The sequence below is a fragment of the Parasteatoda tepidariorum genome, chromosome 5 (assembly GCF_982258835.1).
Source record: "Parasteatoda tepidariorum strain Cologne lab strain chromosome 5, Ptep-v5.0, whole genome shotgun sequence".
Taxonomy (NCBI): domain Eukaryota; kingdom Metazoa; phylum Arthropoda; class Arachnida; order Araneae; family Theridiidae; genus Parasteatoda; species Parasteatoda tepidariorum.
In genome coordinates, this window is record NC_141759.1 from 112,673,598 (window position 1) to 112,690,529 (window position 16,932).

General features: G+C 27.8%; 1 protein-coding gene across 10 annotated transcripts in view; it reads right to left on the bottom strand.

Moving 5' to 3' along the window:
* The window catches only part of LOC107449579 (muscle calcium channel subunit alpha-1), a 201,325-nt gene that overhangs the window by 48,049 nt on the left and 136,344 nt on the right, over positions 1-16,932 (bottom strand). For all 10 annotated transcript variants that reach the window (XM_087164834.1, XM_087164832.1, XM_087164828.1 and 7 more), the window contains 7 exons: positions 16,251-16,338; positions 15,070-15,177; positions 14,466-14,518; positions 12,521-12,667; positions 11,319-11,520; positions 6,258-6,416; positions 3,034-3,144 (listed from right to left, as the gene is read on the bottom strand). In XM_087164834.1, the coding sequence (XP_087020960.1) occupies positions 3,034-3,144; positions 6,258-6,416; positions 11,319-11,520; positions 12,521-12,667; positions 14,466-14,518; positions 15,070-15,177; positions 16,251-16,338 (868 nt within the window). The remainder of the gene's footprint in view (positions 1-3,033; positions 3,145-6,257; positions 6,417-11,318; positions 11,521-12,520; positions 12,668-14,465; positions 14,519-15,069; positions 15,178-16,250; positions 16,339-16,932) is intronic.

A 16,932-nucleotide genomic window follows, 5' to 3' on the forward strand; every position in this document is an offset into this window, starting at 1 on the left:
AATTTTTAATAATTACAGTGGCTCCCAAAAGTGCTCACTCACTTATAACTTATATTGAAATAGGAAATAAAAATTCAACAATTAAAATGAATATTTCACAATGGGTATTTGATAATAAGATGTATAATCTATTCTTAGCAAAACTGCATGGAATATTTTAAAAACAAAGCAAAAGTTAATTTTTTAATCAAATAGTAACAAAAATGTTACCCCACGAAAGCCATCGTACATTTAAATGTTTTGGATCTCAGAATTAAAATTATCGTCAATTGCTTTTTTTATTTAATTATTTTTCATTTAATTTCTTATTTCTTTATTAGCAATTTAGTATCAAACTTATAATAGCAAAATTATATTTTATTTTATCATTTAAAAATGACTTGTGGTCGTAATAAAATAGACCAAATTTGATTATTTGTCTTCATAAAAGGTAAATCAGTAATGAATATGTTAAATTAGTTTACTGTATTCAATTGAACTGTGCAATATGTGATAAAATGCTTAAAAGAAGGACTTCATATCAGAGATTAAAATTATAAATTTTGTGGAAAAATTCATAAATTTGCAATTGAGTGTTGTAAAAGTTTCTGTAAAAATTTTTAAAAAATATTCTGCGCGAATTTCACCTGACAAAAAAACAAAAAAAAACTAGTTACACGTATTTTCAACCTTTAAAAGCTATTGTAGATGCTAAAGGAAACTCCACTAAATGTTAATTTAACAAAAAATTAGATTTACTAATAGACTGAGTTTTTTCTTTAAAAGTGTATGATGACTTGTGGGATAAAGTTTTTGTCACTTTTTGATGACTGATTCCTTAAAAATAAACTTTTCCTTTGTTTTTAAAATATTTCATATTGTCATTTAAAATATTTCAGTTTTGTTAAGATTAGAACACATTTTTTATCATTAAATATACATTCTGAAACATTCATTTTAATTAATGGATAGTCTTATTTCATTGAAAGTCATAAGTGTATCAACACTTTTGTGAATCACTGTAATTACATTTCAATATAAAGCTGTACTGTATACTGCATTTCATCTTATCAGTGCTTTTCATAAAATTCACTGATCATATTTTCCTTAAACCAATATTTCAAGTCAAATTTTTAAATAATGGTACTTTGAAATAGCATTTTATTTTAAGAAATTCAGTATAAAAAATTGTCTAATTTTTAGTTCTATACTCTATAGAAGAAAAAAAAAAGATTGATAAAATTCCTTAAAATTTATACTTTTTTGATTTTTTTTTCTTGTTTGAAATTAAAACATTTAAAGAATTCCAATCTAAACACACAGTTTTTTAGTTTAGCATAGTTAATTGTTTTTGTTTGAACAACTGGAATCTTTTACAGTGCAGAACTAAAACACTAAGTTTCGTTTTCCTTCTCCTGACTAAACACATTTCAGTAAAAAAAAATTTTATTTTATGTATATACATCATTTAATATGTTTCCTATAAATTCCTTAGTAATTGTCAGCTTTTTTAGGTAAAAAGAGGAATAGTTTTGAAATATCATCTCTGGAATGCAAGCAACATCTTAGAACTTTCGATATTGTGATAACTATACAATTCGAATTTTAAATCAAAAAACTAATATTTGATATTAATATATAGTTAGTTCTTAAAAAAAAACTTTTTTCAAAATAAAAATATACTATAAAAGGTTAAAATGAAATAGAAAAAATTAGCATTAATGCAAGAATTGTAACAATTTGTCGACAAACATTGCTGTTAGTGATGGGGGAAAATGCGTGATTGGTTTTTTTGTTGAGAAAAAATAATTTACAGATTTCTTTGAATTGGAGTTCAAAAGCTTTCAGAAAAAAAGTGCAATATAAAATCTATTATTATTAAATTACAACCAACTAATTTTCAGAGAATTTAATGAAGTTAAAAATACAAAAACATTTTGTCAAAATAGAAAAAAATTACCACTCTCAATTGCGAACAAACTTGAATCATTGTGTGAATCAAAATTTAAAAACCGAATCCTAACCCCGCCTTCCACATCCACCATAATCTTTGCCTTTCCTAAATTGCACAGTCCCATAGTCTGCATAGAGATCAAAGACATTTGCTTAGCAACCATGGGAGAATTTTATGTTGTATTCTAGTTTAACAGGGTTATAATGGAGCAAATTTTGATGAAAGCAAAGTTGATGATATTTTAACTGTTTGGAGATACATTTCCGTCTAAAAAATGTGGGTAAAATGGATGAAACAATTTAAATTAAGAAAATTAGCAAATAATTTAAATTAGTGAAATTAAAAAAAACATATAAGAAAAAATTTTCAGCTTTTCTATAAAATTTCCAGGTTTTTATCCATATTTCCCTGATTTTTCCAGGTTTTTTCCAGTATAAAAAAAATTCCCTGATAATTCCAGGTTTTCCAGGTAGGTGGCCACCCTGCCTTGATCAACAATTGTGCCTATAAAAATACGTTACTAACCAAATTCTTTCATTTTGCTTACATTTGGGAACGGAGCTATTGAATGAGTGTTGTCACTGATATCTGTAAAAAAGAATTTCCGGTGTTTTCCCTGTACATATTATACACACTATAATTAAGAGGAAACACTCATTCACTGCAATCTTGTGAACTATGTTAGAATAAAGATGCTAGTTTTAGTTGATGGAAAAACTTGGAGCAATAAGAAACAGCTCAACATAAAACAAATGCTATAATTAATGAAATATAATATAGTTGAACTATCATTTTTAAATATCCCATAGATTGTGCTTTGAGAGGCCTGCATTTTTTTAAAAGACAAAAATATGAAATAAAATTCCATAAAATTTAAGCGGAATTTAATGTCTAAAAAAACGCAGATTGCATTAAGAATACTTTTCCTTATTTCGTTACATTTTTTTCTTTCAGACGAACAACAAATTTTGGAATTTTTCATAGAATATGAAGGAATTACAAAAAATATATGCAAACAAATTTCTAAAAAATAAATGTAATCAGATTTAAATTTGTTAACAATGCATAGACATAAAAAAAAAAATTTATTTTGCACTTACCTTGAATTTAAAGGCGGCTAACTTAAATACAAACTCAAATGCAAAAATAGCTGTGAAGATGATATTTAAAACATCTAAAACTTTAGTGTACATGGGAGGCTGACCATAAAACTAAAATATAAAAAAAAAATACACATCATTCAATAAAAAGTAATTTTTAATTTAAAATCGTTTTAATGGGTTGATATGCTTTGCATAACTAATTGTTAAAATACAATTTTAAAATAATTTGTCCAGGCAGTTAGCTAAAATAAAAACAAAATTATATATTGTCAAAATTATATATTTCAATTTGGGCAAAGATAAAAAGGCATATCAAAGAAAATAAACATAGCATTAGATTACTTTTCAAAAATTTTTCTTAAGGGTGTTTTTCTTTTCTTTCTCTTTTGGTTTTCCTTTTCTTTTTGTCAACAGTTGTTTTTTTCTAAGTTGTCTTGGGTCCCCTATATTTATAAAAGTGGTAACGCCGTTGTGCGGGGGTAATTGTGATACAAAGTGAAACAAGTCAACTGGAGTTTGAACTTGAAAACAAGATTTCAATTTATATACTATTCATATTTAATCTAATTTTTCTATTCCTACTATTAGTTCACATTCTCTTCCTATATCTTGTTCAAATTTTCAATGGTTAATAAAATACTTTTGTATTCATCCACTCAAGCACAAATATATATTTTAAAACTTTTAGTGGATGACACTTTATGATAATACAGTTTTTTCAAATATTAATTCATTAATGAAATAGGGATGAGTGGAAAACGAAATGGAATTTTCCGATGGGTCAAGCGTTAGTCATTGTTTTAAATTTTACTAGAAGCAATTAAATTTTTCACATATTTTAAAAACAACATCAGTGATCATTTCTAACATATACCCTTATTTGAACAAAAAAATACTTTATTGCATACATTTAAATGCTTAATTATTTTATATTCGCTGAGTCAGATAAATTCAATGAAGAACATTACGTGGTAGAACGAGCAGTCCGCGTCACCAAATTTATACTTATATAGTTGTTTGATAAAATCAAAATTCCAGAAGAGTCACGTGTATGAAAATGTCGCGTTAACGCAATTCAGCAAAGGTTTCAAAATTTAAGTCATGGAACTTAATTCTTACTTTAAATTTTAGATTGCGGTGTAAATTTCATCTGATTATAAGTTTTGATTCGCAGAAGTCCGTGAATAAATGGTCTTGCAATATGCGGAATTCAGCAAAAAAAGCCACAAGGCCTGCTCCAAGTTTCTAGACCAGGAGGAACGATACGAAGAAACCAAAATTCAGGGGTACATCCGGAATGCAATCACCCCTGCTTGTGAGAATTCCAAATTTTTAAAAATTACTTTATCGTTTAGAATTTTGAATATAAAGAAATCATCTGAAAAATTATATTTGTAATACATCCAGCCACCTCCACCCCTTTACCCAGTAATGATAATGTTTAAAAAGGAAGGAAAAAATGCGTTTCAAATTTATAATTTAATCGACATATTTACGTTGAACATTGAAAAAGTATGTTTTTCGCTACGTATATTTTCTAAAATAATATGTATATTCAACTATCTGCATTTCCTGGGTCTGTAAATCCAAAGCTTTTAGACAACTCATTACAACAAATTGAACATTATTTTTAACTACTTAGATAAAACGAAGTGATCCACTATAAACAATAAAGGTATGTGGAGCATATAGTGAAGCCAAAATACTCTTTTAGTACGGCCTGTTGCACAATGATCGCCAAATTTGCGACAGTTGCACTACCAATAAAAGCGCTTTTCTTTACCTGTAAATTGTTACTGAGAACTAATAAAATACATTAAGTCATCAGGCTAAAATGTAGACTTATGAGAAAACTAGATGTAAGTAAAAAATAATTATGATTTTTCATTACCTAAAATATGCATATTTCCATCAAAAGGATATTTAGTGCAGTCTTATAACATGAAAGCTGTTTAATGAATGACTTTATTATGGTGCAGATAATGAGAAGAAAGTTTCAGAGATTATTCAAGACCTCAAATTACAGACCTTAGGATAAAACTCAACCTAATCGATTAAATTCCAGCCCTTATGTTGGAATGAAATTTGGAGGTTCTAATGGATATTGTATCTTTGGCCCTGATGCAGAATTTTTTCACGCTATCTGCGACAAAACTCTATCACTAATATCTTTCTGCAAAATACTTTTAATAATAGCAAATATAATATAATAAATTAAAATAACAAAAGGGCTGTGTTTACAAAAGAACACAATATAATTTTTTAAAATAAAAGATGCAATAATTTTTTATGCTAATATTATTGGTAATATTCTCACATTTTGTGAGGGAGACACACAAATTACTTCCTTCTTCGCATTTTATAAATAATCATAACAATAAAAATAATTAAAATGTTACAAAATCTGTAATAGTAATTGCAGAAAAAAAGATAGACGATGATCGGGCTCCTGAAATGTGTGTTTCGTTTCTCGATTACGTTGTTGTAATAAATAGTATTGCTATCTAATAAAAAAACTATCAGATTTAAAAACTATGGAGAACTCAATAGCAATAACTGCCTAAAAATTCGATATAATTACTGCCTTAAAAAGTAAATACTCAAACACACGATTCGAATTTTCTATATTGTTTGAAATATATCTGGATATTTGAAATCCACGTGAAAATAAATATCAACAACTGCTGAAAATACAACTGAAACTTTACATGGATTTACGACAGTATCGTCGTAAATTGAGCATGTCAAAAAGTGATTATCTAAATGCATGATTCAAATATTACATGTAAATTTCTGTAGTACTTTTTTTAAAACTTTTCTAATGAAAAATCTTTCTGCAAAAACTCTGTAATGTTCTACGAGAATGTCACTGCCATTCTGCCACGGGGATCTTTAAAATAACAAATGGGACTTTATAAATGTGACGTTATAATGGAAGTCACTGAAATGGGGGGGGGGGAGGATGTAGAAAAGGGACGATTGTATAATCATTTTGTAAAAAGTTTCAAAGATACTGACAATTAATATGAACACAATATACTGCATAAATATAAATGGTAAAAATCCTTTTTGGCGAGCTGAAAAAACAATTGTCCTATTATTGAATACAGTGATATTAAGTGGTTGAGGCAATAGATATTTAATATACTAATATAGAGATTTATAAATAATAGCCTTTTTACAGCCCCCTGAAGCAGCATATAAAATGAATCTACACTCACTTTCATAGCAAGAGTAAAAGTATTGACCATGATGAAGACAAAAATGGTGTACTCAAAGTACTGTGACGTCACAAACCACCAAACCTTATACTGTATCCTGGCTTTCGGAATGTAGCGTCGTACTGGTTTCGCCTTCAATGCAAACTCTATGCAGTTTCTCTGAAATTAGAAACATAGTAAATTATTACTAAAACAATATAAATATTTAAATTTAAAAACTAGTGATTTTATTTTATTTTATAACCATCCTTGAATAGCCGAACCAATTTTCGGGCTTACGACTACTAATATTTGACATTGTAGCCTTGTAATTTTGAACTCAATCCAGAAGACAGGGGAACTCCTGGATCTAGTATTGGGAGAAATTTGTTTTTATGGAGGATTTTTTGATGCAACAAAACTGCAGTTGTGTTTCATGGAGAGGAAAACCAAAAAAACCTCCCATGGTTAGCCTAATGGCAAAAAGACTAATCCATGATTCGTCTACCACTGAGGTTGGTTCGAACCAGATTCGGAATTTGCATCGGCCAACCATCCCAGATTTGAATCCTAGCATTGGCTAGCTGATATGACCTTGCTCATACCAACCACGATGCTAACATATTGCATAATATTTTCAGTGGGAGACAAATCATGAGTTATTCTTGTGGTTAGGCCAGGGGTCGGCAACCTTTTGAAATGAAAGAGCCAAAAGTTACAATTTTACAAAATTTCCCGGTTTTAAAGAGCCACTGAAAATTTTTGATTTAATACTATAATATTTTTTTATGTATATATGATTTTTAATTAAAAAAAACGGTTTTGAATACAGAATAATATTTATTCTTTATTTTTAAAATACGCTAATAATTTTTTTAAAATTTAGTTTTTATTTAATTTTTAATTTTTTTAACTTATTTCTTTTTGAGGGGGAGGGGATAAGAATATTTGGGTCATTAAAATTCAATGAAAATTGTAAATTTTCTTACTAATTCTTGTCAAATTTTCAACAGAAAACGCGATTTTTTTTTTATTAAATGTGCAACGAAACACAATCTTATCAGAAAGATTTTATAATAATTCTTTTTAATTTTTCATAGCAATTCCGTAATAATATTCATTTATATTATATCAGAATTTTTTCACAATTTTCCTTTTTTAAGAAATATGTACCGTCTATTCTTGTTATTGTTAAAAACAATTTTTAAGCGCTTAATTATTAAACATTTAAATAAATTTTGCATTTTTTTGTCAAGGCAAACATTAAATCGACTTATGATGAAGTGCTAGAAACGATGGTCACGTACTTTTTCTATTTATTGTAATTTCTATTTCTATTTATTTTCTATTTATTGTAAACATTTATAGAGCCTTGAGCTTTCCAACTCAAATAATTTAACATTTTTTTAAAAAATTAATTTAATAAAAGTCACTGAAAGTAACTATCTTCTATTATTTTAAATATCTTTTATACGCAAAATTACAACATTAATGTATTTTATTGCTAAATTTAATAATATGCAGGTAATTCGGAGTGACCGCTCTTAATATGCATTTAAAGAAATTTTGTTTCAAGTGAAAGCGAACGGATAGAGGTCACACGTTAGAATTTTAACAATCGAAAAACAAATCACTGTTGAGGAAGGCGAGTGTAAAAAGGCGATTAACGAATTTTTACCAAATTAAATAACTTTATAAATTAAAAACTTCAACATTCACCTGGCAATTAAACAGGCCTGTTATTATTACTATTATTATAAAGATTATATCAATATATTGCATTAGATATTTTTTAAATTTATATGCTTGTTTTTTCCCTTTTAAATTTTAATTTACTACATCCGCTGAAGTAGATTTTTATTTTTGAGAAGGTTTATAAAAATTAATATTAAGGGTGGTCTTTTCATAACATCATGTTTTACATGATAATAACATGTGATACACATCAAAGGCTTTAAAAAATGTAGATGAAAATTAAATTAGTATTTATTCATTAAACTGAAAAATTATCAGACATCAATTATGACTCGTGCATTTTTTTTTAAACTCTTAATCTAAGTAAGATTCTTTCTGATGCATTTCAAATATTATATGCGTAATTATTTAATTTTAGTAATTTGATTTGCGACTAATTATTTTTAATGCTTATTTATTACTAAAATTTTATTTTTCAGTTTCATTTAATAATTTTATTTTTATTATTCATTTTATAATTTACATTGTTATTAATATAAGAGCTGTGACTAAAATCTTGAATGGGGATACAGAAATACTTCTTTTTTTTCTGTGGGGGGATGAACTAGTTTTGGAAGCACAGATAAATTTTTTCACGCATTCTTGCCTTAAATTTGTAAAATGCTAAATTTTTTATCCAAATATTTCTTTATATAAAAATAATACTATGTAAATAATAAATAAAACTTTAAAAAAAATTTAACTATGTATTCAAACATTGCAGCGTGATAAATCATAAATAAATATTTTTAAAATTTGATGCTTTGTAAATAATGCTTTACTGAAGAATGTTTAAGTCTTTTCTTAAAATATTAAAAAAAAAAATACCCTTAAATCGCAAAATAATTTTTTTTTCTAGTTAAGGTAGTTAAAGTACAATTTTGTTAGATATTTATTTTGCTAATTATCGTGCCTTTTAATACAAAACTGTGAATTGAGTTTTTACATAATTACAAAAATATTAAGTTTCTTTTTACTAATAATTAACTTAAGCAAATAGAAAATTGTTAACTTAAATCTAAAATATAAATAAAAAACATTAAATACATACGAAATACAACATAGTAACAAAAAAGATGAAAAAAAAATTTAAAAAAAAAAAACTGCAGCTTTTCTATTTTTAAACACATTACATTTTTAATAAAATAACATTAGTATAGTTTTGTTCATAAAGGATTGCAGTTTGAACTTATTATAAAAACAACTGCTACGAACAAATATAGAATTTGATTTTTGAAATTTAAATTAAATAAGATCTGTGAAAAATAATCCCAACTGAAAAAATTAAATTTAAAAATAAATTACTATTTTAAACACAAAATTAAAAAGCTTAGTAAATAATTATTTAAAAAAAGATATTATTAGATTAACTATATTTAGAATTCAAATGTGATTTATCTGTTTCCATCTCAAGCTCCTACTAATGAATATAAATAACGTAAAAAAATTTTAATTGCTCTTTTTTTTCTTCTTTTAATCATTTTACAGTGGAAAAGAGATTAAAAATTTTTTATCTACTTCAAAAAAATAAATTTTTAAAAAAATATTTTTTTTCTTTTTTGAAAAAAGTCTTATACCTAAATTTTGAAGCAATAATTGAGGAATTAATTTAATAAGAAAATAACATATTTAATGAAATTTAATTTTACCTTAATATTTAAACAATAAGACTGCAAATCGTATATATTCATAAAAAATTTATACTTGCATTCAATAATAATATTAATTTATAAGATATGCTTTGAGTAACTAAGTACTTGTAAACTGGTACTGGACAGTTAAAGACAGGTCAGTGAAGTAACTGAGGAGGTGAGTGAAAAGAAACTGGACAGTCATATAGAGAAAACCACAGCTGTATGTGCATTGAGCCCTATCCTTCCCTTTCTTAACAATATGGACAAAGATATTGTCTTTATTCTTAGAAAGAGCAAGAGAAAACGTGAGAAAAAGGCATTTCTAGATAAATACTTTTAAAGCACCCTGGATTTTTCAAGTTGACAGAAATTTCAGGGGTTTTGTCTGCTGTTCCACAAGATCAGAGTCGCAGGCATCATCCATTTTTTGTGTCTTTTCATGGTGTCGGTAACGGCATGCTCAAACAGACAACAGACTTGCCACTTTTCCGGGTGAATACTCGGAATCGAGTCGGAATGAGACACCCCTCTAACCGGGCTTAACGACAGGCCTGAGGGTAGGGGGTTTGTAATTAATGATTATAAGAATAGAAAGCTCTTGAGAAATTAGGTACTTAAAAATATTTTTTCTTATTTTTAAGGACTTCGGTAACAATTTATTAATTTTTTCGTATGGAACTGGAGAGCCGCAACTTTACATCAAAAGAGCCACCTGTGGCTTGCGAGCCACAGGTTGCCGACCACTGGGTTAGGCTAACCATGGAAGGCGTAGTTCTATCAAAAAGTTCCACACGAAGGGAAATTTTTCTCAATACTGGATCAAAGAGTTCCCATAACTTCTGGATTAGGTTTAAAATTACAAGGCTATAGAGTGGAATATTTGTAGTCAAAATTGGATGATTGGTTGTTCAATGACGGTTATGAAATTAAATAATACAACAATTTTCCTTCCGCTCTCATTTGTAACTGGAGGATAAATTGCTGCCATCAGCATGGAATTATTTGTAATAGAAATCAGCAATCATAATTGAAATCAAAGTTATTTTTTGTGCATAAATAAGAATTCGTACATTGTACTGAAAATGAAGCTATTTTTCTATACCTTAAAAGCATGCTATTATTTTTCTACAGAACTTATAGCTAAGTATGCTCATATGATCTCAGATGTTTTTAAAATTAGTCACTTAAAAAACGTTTACAAAATGCTAAATCTTTTACTGCAAGAATGTGTTAACTTAAATGTTAAGCACAATTTAAAATTACCACATCATTAAGGCGCTGAATTTTCAATCATGTGTTCTTTAAGAAAAAGATTTTTAACATGTTTTTAGCAAGAAAGAAATCTCTAAGTTGGCCCTTAGCAGATATTAAAAAAACTAAGAGTTTTTTTTTTTTTTTGATAATTTTGTTACTATCATGTTACTTAGCTTAGTTGACAGCAAAAAGTTAAAAAGTGCATTTTTACCAGGATAGAAGTTTCAGATTCCGTCCATGTGTTTTTTATGGAATATTCATAAAAATTATTTAAAAAAAAATTCATTTAGATATTTTGTAATTATCAGGATGATTAACACATTTTTACCAAGACAGGCACAAAGCAGTGATTACGTGCAGGCCGGCCAACTGGTTAGGCAGCTAGTAATAATATAATTCAAGTTTAATTAAAGCAAATGGAAATTTGCAAAATTCAAAAATGAGAATTTTAAAAAATCACCTGATTTTTATCCAACTCGCAGTTTTTATATTCTTGTTCACCCTCATTTTGAAATGTGACAATAACAAAACCGACAAAGATGTTCACCATGAAGAATGCTATGATGATGATATAGATAATGAAAAATACGGCAACCATTGGACGATAGTTATGATAAGGCCCCTCGTCTTCCGCTTTAGAATCGATGGCCACATACAACAACCTGAAGTTAAAATAAAAAGTTGATTTTTTATTTATTTTACACGACAATTATTTTATCTAAAACTTATCTCCTGAAGTAACTAAACAGAGAGGCTGTTAAGCCACTCAGGTTTGAAACACATTCCTAAAGACTAAGGGCTGACAATTCATTTAGAAAACCAATTACACAAATACTGATACAATCTCATTTTTTCATAGGGTGTGTAGAGAGATTTTTCAACAAAAAATAAGCACCTTTTATAATTTATGTTTCGTTATCTAAAATAATTAATTTTCATTAGGTATCTAGTTGAAAAACTGTCTCCTGATTTTTAACAATCATTACCAAGTTGAGCCTAAAAAACATAATTGTGATTTTTTTTAACTCAGTCATTAGTCTGTAATACAGTATGGGACACCTAATGCAGCATCCCGAAATTCGGCACTTAATCCAATCCAATTAATTTTTTTAAAGAAATTTTTATTGATTAAAGAAAAAAAAATCAGTTATATTCTCTACTTTTTCAATGCTTTAAAAATTAGAATATTTAATGCTTTAAAAATTAGAAGATGTTAAAAATGCATCATAATTAAAGAAATAATTTTTTTCCCAAGTATCTTTGCAATTTTTTTTTTTTTTAATTTTTAGAAATCTCACTTAACTTTTTGAAATCTCACACTGCTTTTGAGAAAGGGTGAGAAATTCTCACCCACTTTTTTTCTGTGATGAAAACACTGACACCTTTATAACAAACAAGACCAAAGATTAGGTATCCAACGAATACCTCACTGGAATCACAGCTGTGATGGAAGTTCCTATCAATTACTGGTGTGAAGTCTTCCCAGAAGGCTGTCATGGATGTAAAAGGGGGGATGCTATTAATATGTTCCTCTAACTCCATACCCCACTGGATGTCCTCATACTTTTGGACAGATGATAGTGTATAAAAACTAAATGTCACTTGCATATTGTAGCATTTATTATGCTTATGTTAAAAAGAGATCGAAAAATATTTACTTACTGGGGCCATCCTTCAAAAGTGGACACAGTGAAGAGTGTGAGCATAGCTTTAGCAACATCATCAAAGTTGAACTTGTACCTATCCCACTCTCTCTCTTGTACGATGGGTTTCGTTATATCACCCCCTTGATAGATGATGTACTCTCCCCTACAATACCAACACACATCTTATTTAAACTGTGCACATTAAAGCAAAATAAAGATACTTTGCAGGGGGATGACCATAGGGTAGTGAGAAAACAATTAAAGAGCACGTCATTTTACCGAGGTTAAAATTACGTGGCATTGCATGGCTGTGAAAAGGTGGAGTGTTAAAATGGATGCTTACTTAGCCATGATTGGACGATGCGTGATCAGATTTCTTAATTTAAATATACCAATTAATTAGAGATCGATGATATATTAAGTTACAAAATCATACCTCCTCTAGAGCAGTTTGTATTCTTGACCCTTAAAAAAAATAGAAACCAGAGTTCAAATGGTCAAGAGAGCAATTGAAAGTTTGGACCCCTTTATCTTAATTTTAGTTTTGCGTATGTTTCAAAGTGAATTGGAGTTTTGAATCTCGATTCAAAATAGTTTTCCACATAATTAAAAAGTTTATTTATCAAAGAATTTTTTTATTGTGAAAGCACTTGATTCTACATCATTGGTCTTCATGCATTGCAGATGCAAGAGTCTGTCACAGTGAAAAAAAATACAAAAAGATAAAACTGCAATAAGGAGGGATCAAGTTACTTATTATATAAGTTGCTGATAATAAGCCCTGATTTAAGCAGAACCTCGATTTAACAGACAAATAAAAAATATTAGGTTGATAGTCCATTGAAGCAAAGTTCATTTTTAACAACCATACCACAGTTTAAGTAAGCAATATTTTCGTCACTCATAAAAGTTTTTCTTAATTTTGTTTAACATTCCAAAGACAACTGAAAATTAGTGATGAGTTATAATAGAGCAAACATGTAAACTTTATTTAAAAGCAGGGATGCAAAGTACAATGATTTTCAGGCGACAAGTCTCATCCGAAGAACAACAACACAACAGAGACAATAAGACAGTCAAAGTAAATTAATTAATTTCTTTTGTGCTGTACAAACACATAAAAAAATGATAAAGCATTCAATTGATAATTTAGTAACTAATTTCTTTTCTGCTGTACAGAAACAAATAAAAAAATAAGGTAGTCAAGTTATAATATAGTAAATATGAACAAACTTTTATGATTTATCAATGGACCCATTCTTTAGAAGCAATCGATTATGACTTAGTTAATTAAATTTCTTTTTATCAAATCTATATTATCAGAAGTCACATTTCCCTTTGTAAGAAACATAAAATTGGAATTGACTGTACTGTGCCAAATGTTAAAAAAACGCACTTTTCAAGAGTTGTTTAACTGGCACTGTAAACTATAGGTGGCACAAACAAAATGTTATTTTACCTTAAGTTATAGTTGGGTAAATGAGTTTTACAATACAGGAGATTTTTAATTTAGATAATAGATTATTTAAAAAAATGGCCAAAATGCAAAATTAACTTTAAAATAAGTATAAAAACGCCTGGATCTTCTAGAGTCTAAATTTCAAATCCACAAAGAAAGAAAAAATTCTGAAGAAGTACAAATATGATTTTAATTTTTAAACTGATTGTCATAGCATATTTTCGAAACCATTCAGATTAAGCCTTAAATAATTAAGATTTCCAAGTAACTTTTAAAAAAATGTGATAGCATATTTTAGAAATCATTAAGATTATGCCATATATTATAAATATTTCAGTTTGATATTAAAAAATACAATAACAAGATAAGTCATTAAAGATGATTAATTTATTTCATTTCGTTCATGTTAGAGTCAGTTTATTTTAGATCTCTCTTTTTTTTCGACAAAAATTTTGGAAAAAAAAAACTGGGAATAACATATAAGAAATTTTTTTTTACTTACTGACAATCTTTTTGAAACAATTTCGAACCATCATTACAAGAATAAAACTTGCCCTGGAAAAAAATTATTCAAGAGTTAAAGGAATTCTATCTGTAAAAACAGACATATGTAAGAAACAAATTTAAAAAATTTGCAAATAAATATTTAGCAAAGTAAAAAAAAATTCTTTCAGAAACAAAAACAATGATTGATTTAACAATGAGAAAGTAACAACACCGAGTGAACTACTGAAAATTATAATAGAGTTTGAAACCAAGAATTTAAGAAAACACAATTTTGATATTAAAAACTTTCTATGGCAATTGTATTTGATGGGAATTCTATTACTAATTCTAAATAACTTTTTTTTAAAAAAAAGACGCACGTTTTTTGAGTAAAAATAAGCTTTCCTTCATTTAATAGGCTTTTTTCTTGAAAAATTTTATTGAACTCAAATAGCATTGAAAGCCCGTGATCCACTTTAATTCTTATAACTTTATAATTAACTTAAACAAATGAACCATAAATAAAATTAACATTATAATAATTAATTTTAATAAATGAATCATACTGTTTGTGGACAGATAATATATAAATTGTCCAACATGGATCATGCTTTGCTTACCTTAAACAACTGGACTCCAATTACGCCGAACATGAAGTTGAGCAAAAATGTAACTAACATGATATTTCCAATAGTTTTAACAGCAACGATGACACATTGAACCACATGCTGTAAGAAAGAATAGTTTTTATTTTAATTTATTTTCTTCTACAGCATCTTATGTTGATTATGATAAAAAAAAGTTTTTTTTAACCTTTTTTCAATGTAATTTTTTGATAATTATTACTATTAATTATAATAATTTAAATAAAAAATGTACAAGTTAAAAGGCTCACGAAGAGAAAGTACATAATAGGGTTGCAATGCAGTTCTCAATACTTATAATGTGACCTACCTTCTTTAAGTTTATACCAATAAACTTTGTATCTTAAAGTTCATACCAATATTTATGAATTGAAATTTTGATTTATTGTATTGCCCTTCACAAACATATACATACATGTACAAATATACACACATATATATTAGAAGGAACAATAGAGTGGATAAACCTTATTTTTGCCTAAATTTTTACATCAAGTTATATTTTAGCATTTCTTCAAGATTTTATGCGTTTATGAAATTCTAACTAGATAACAGCACAACATATAGAAATATCTCATAAGCTACGTGGGGAGTCGTGGTGGCTCAGGGGGTAGAGCGTTCACCTTCCAATGAAGTGAAATGGGTTCCAATCCCAGTGACGGCTGGTCTATATGAATTCCGCACCTAGCTTGCACCGACCGCAGTGCTGACTAAAAATTATCCTTAGTTGTAGACAGAGCATGGGTTAGAATCCCTTTCAGTCGGGCTAACCGTGGGAGGTTTTCGTGATATTCTTCTCCATGTAATGCAAATGTGGGTTGGTTCCATCAAAAAGTCATCCACAAAGGCAAACATTTCTCCCAATTCTTGGTCCAGGAGTTCCCTTATCTTCTGGATTGTGATCAAAATTACAAGGTTATGGAGTTGAACATTAGTAGTTAAAAATTGGGTCTGCTTTTCAATGACTGTTATAAAATAAAATAAGCAACGTGGAATTATCTTTTGCCAAAAATGGATATTTGAGAAAAAATTATGGAACAAGAATTTGAAAGTCTTGGATATGTACAAGATAATCACAAGATACATAAAATATACAATCATAAATATACACAAAATATACAATCATAAATATACACAAAATAACAACGAAAACTCACTTTTAGACCTTTGGCACGATTAATGGCTCTGAGAGGACGTAATACTCTTAGGACTCGAAGAATTTTAACAACTGAAATAGCACCATTGCTGGAAGAAAAAAAAAACATTTATTATTTGAACAACAAAACATTCAATTAGCAGAATACTCAGAAGAAATAATTTTGAAGCAGAAGAAATAATTTCGATTTAATAGATTTTGACTCATAATACTGAAGCAGAAGTAATAATTTTGATTTTGGTGAGTAGAGGTAGAACTTATCAATACGTTGAATAAGTTTAATGAACAGTTTTAGGTAAAGTACAGCAAATTAATAAACAAATTAGATTATATCGCAAAAGAAAAAAAGGCAGTCTTATAAATCTTTGATATATAAATACACACACACAAACGCATATACATATATGTATAGATATATACATACATGCATACATACCAGGGTTTAAGCTGAGTCTAAAAATTCAATAGCAAAAAAGCTAAAATCTGAAAAAAAGTTTTAGCAAAATGCTAAAATGCCATTAGGCTTATAAAATTACTTTATATCAAACAAGTACTGTAAGTTATCTGACAAAGAATAGCTTAATGTACAAGAATATCAAAAAGAATACCTATAACAAAAAAAAAACACATTTATTATTTATCAAAACATTTTGGTTTATAATTAACAATCTTCCTTTCTTTCA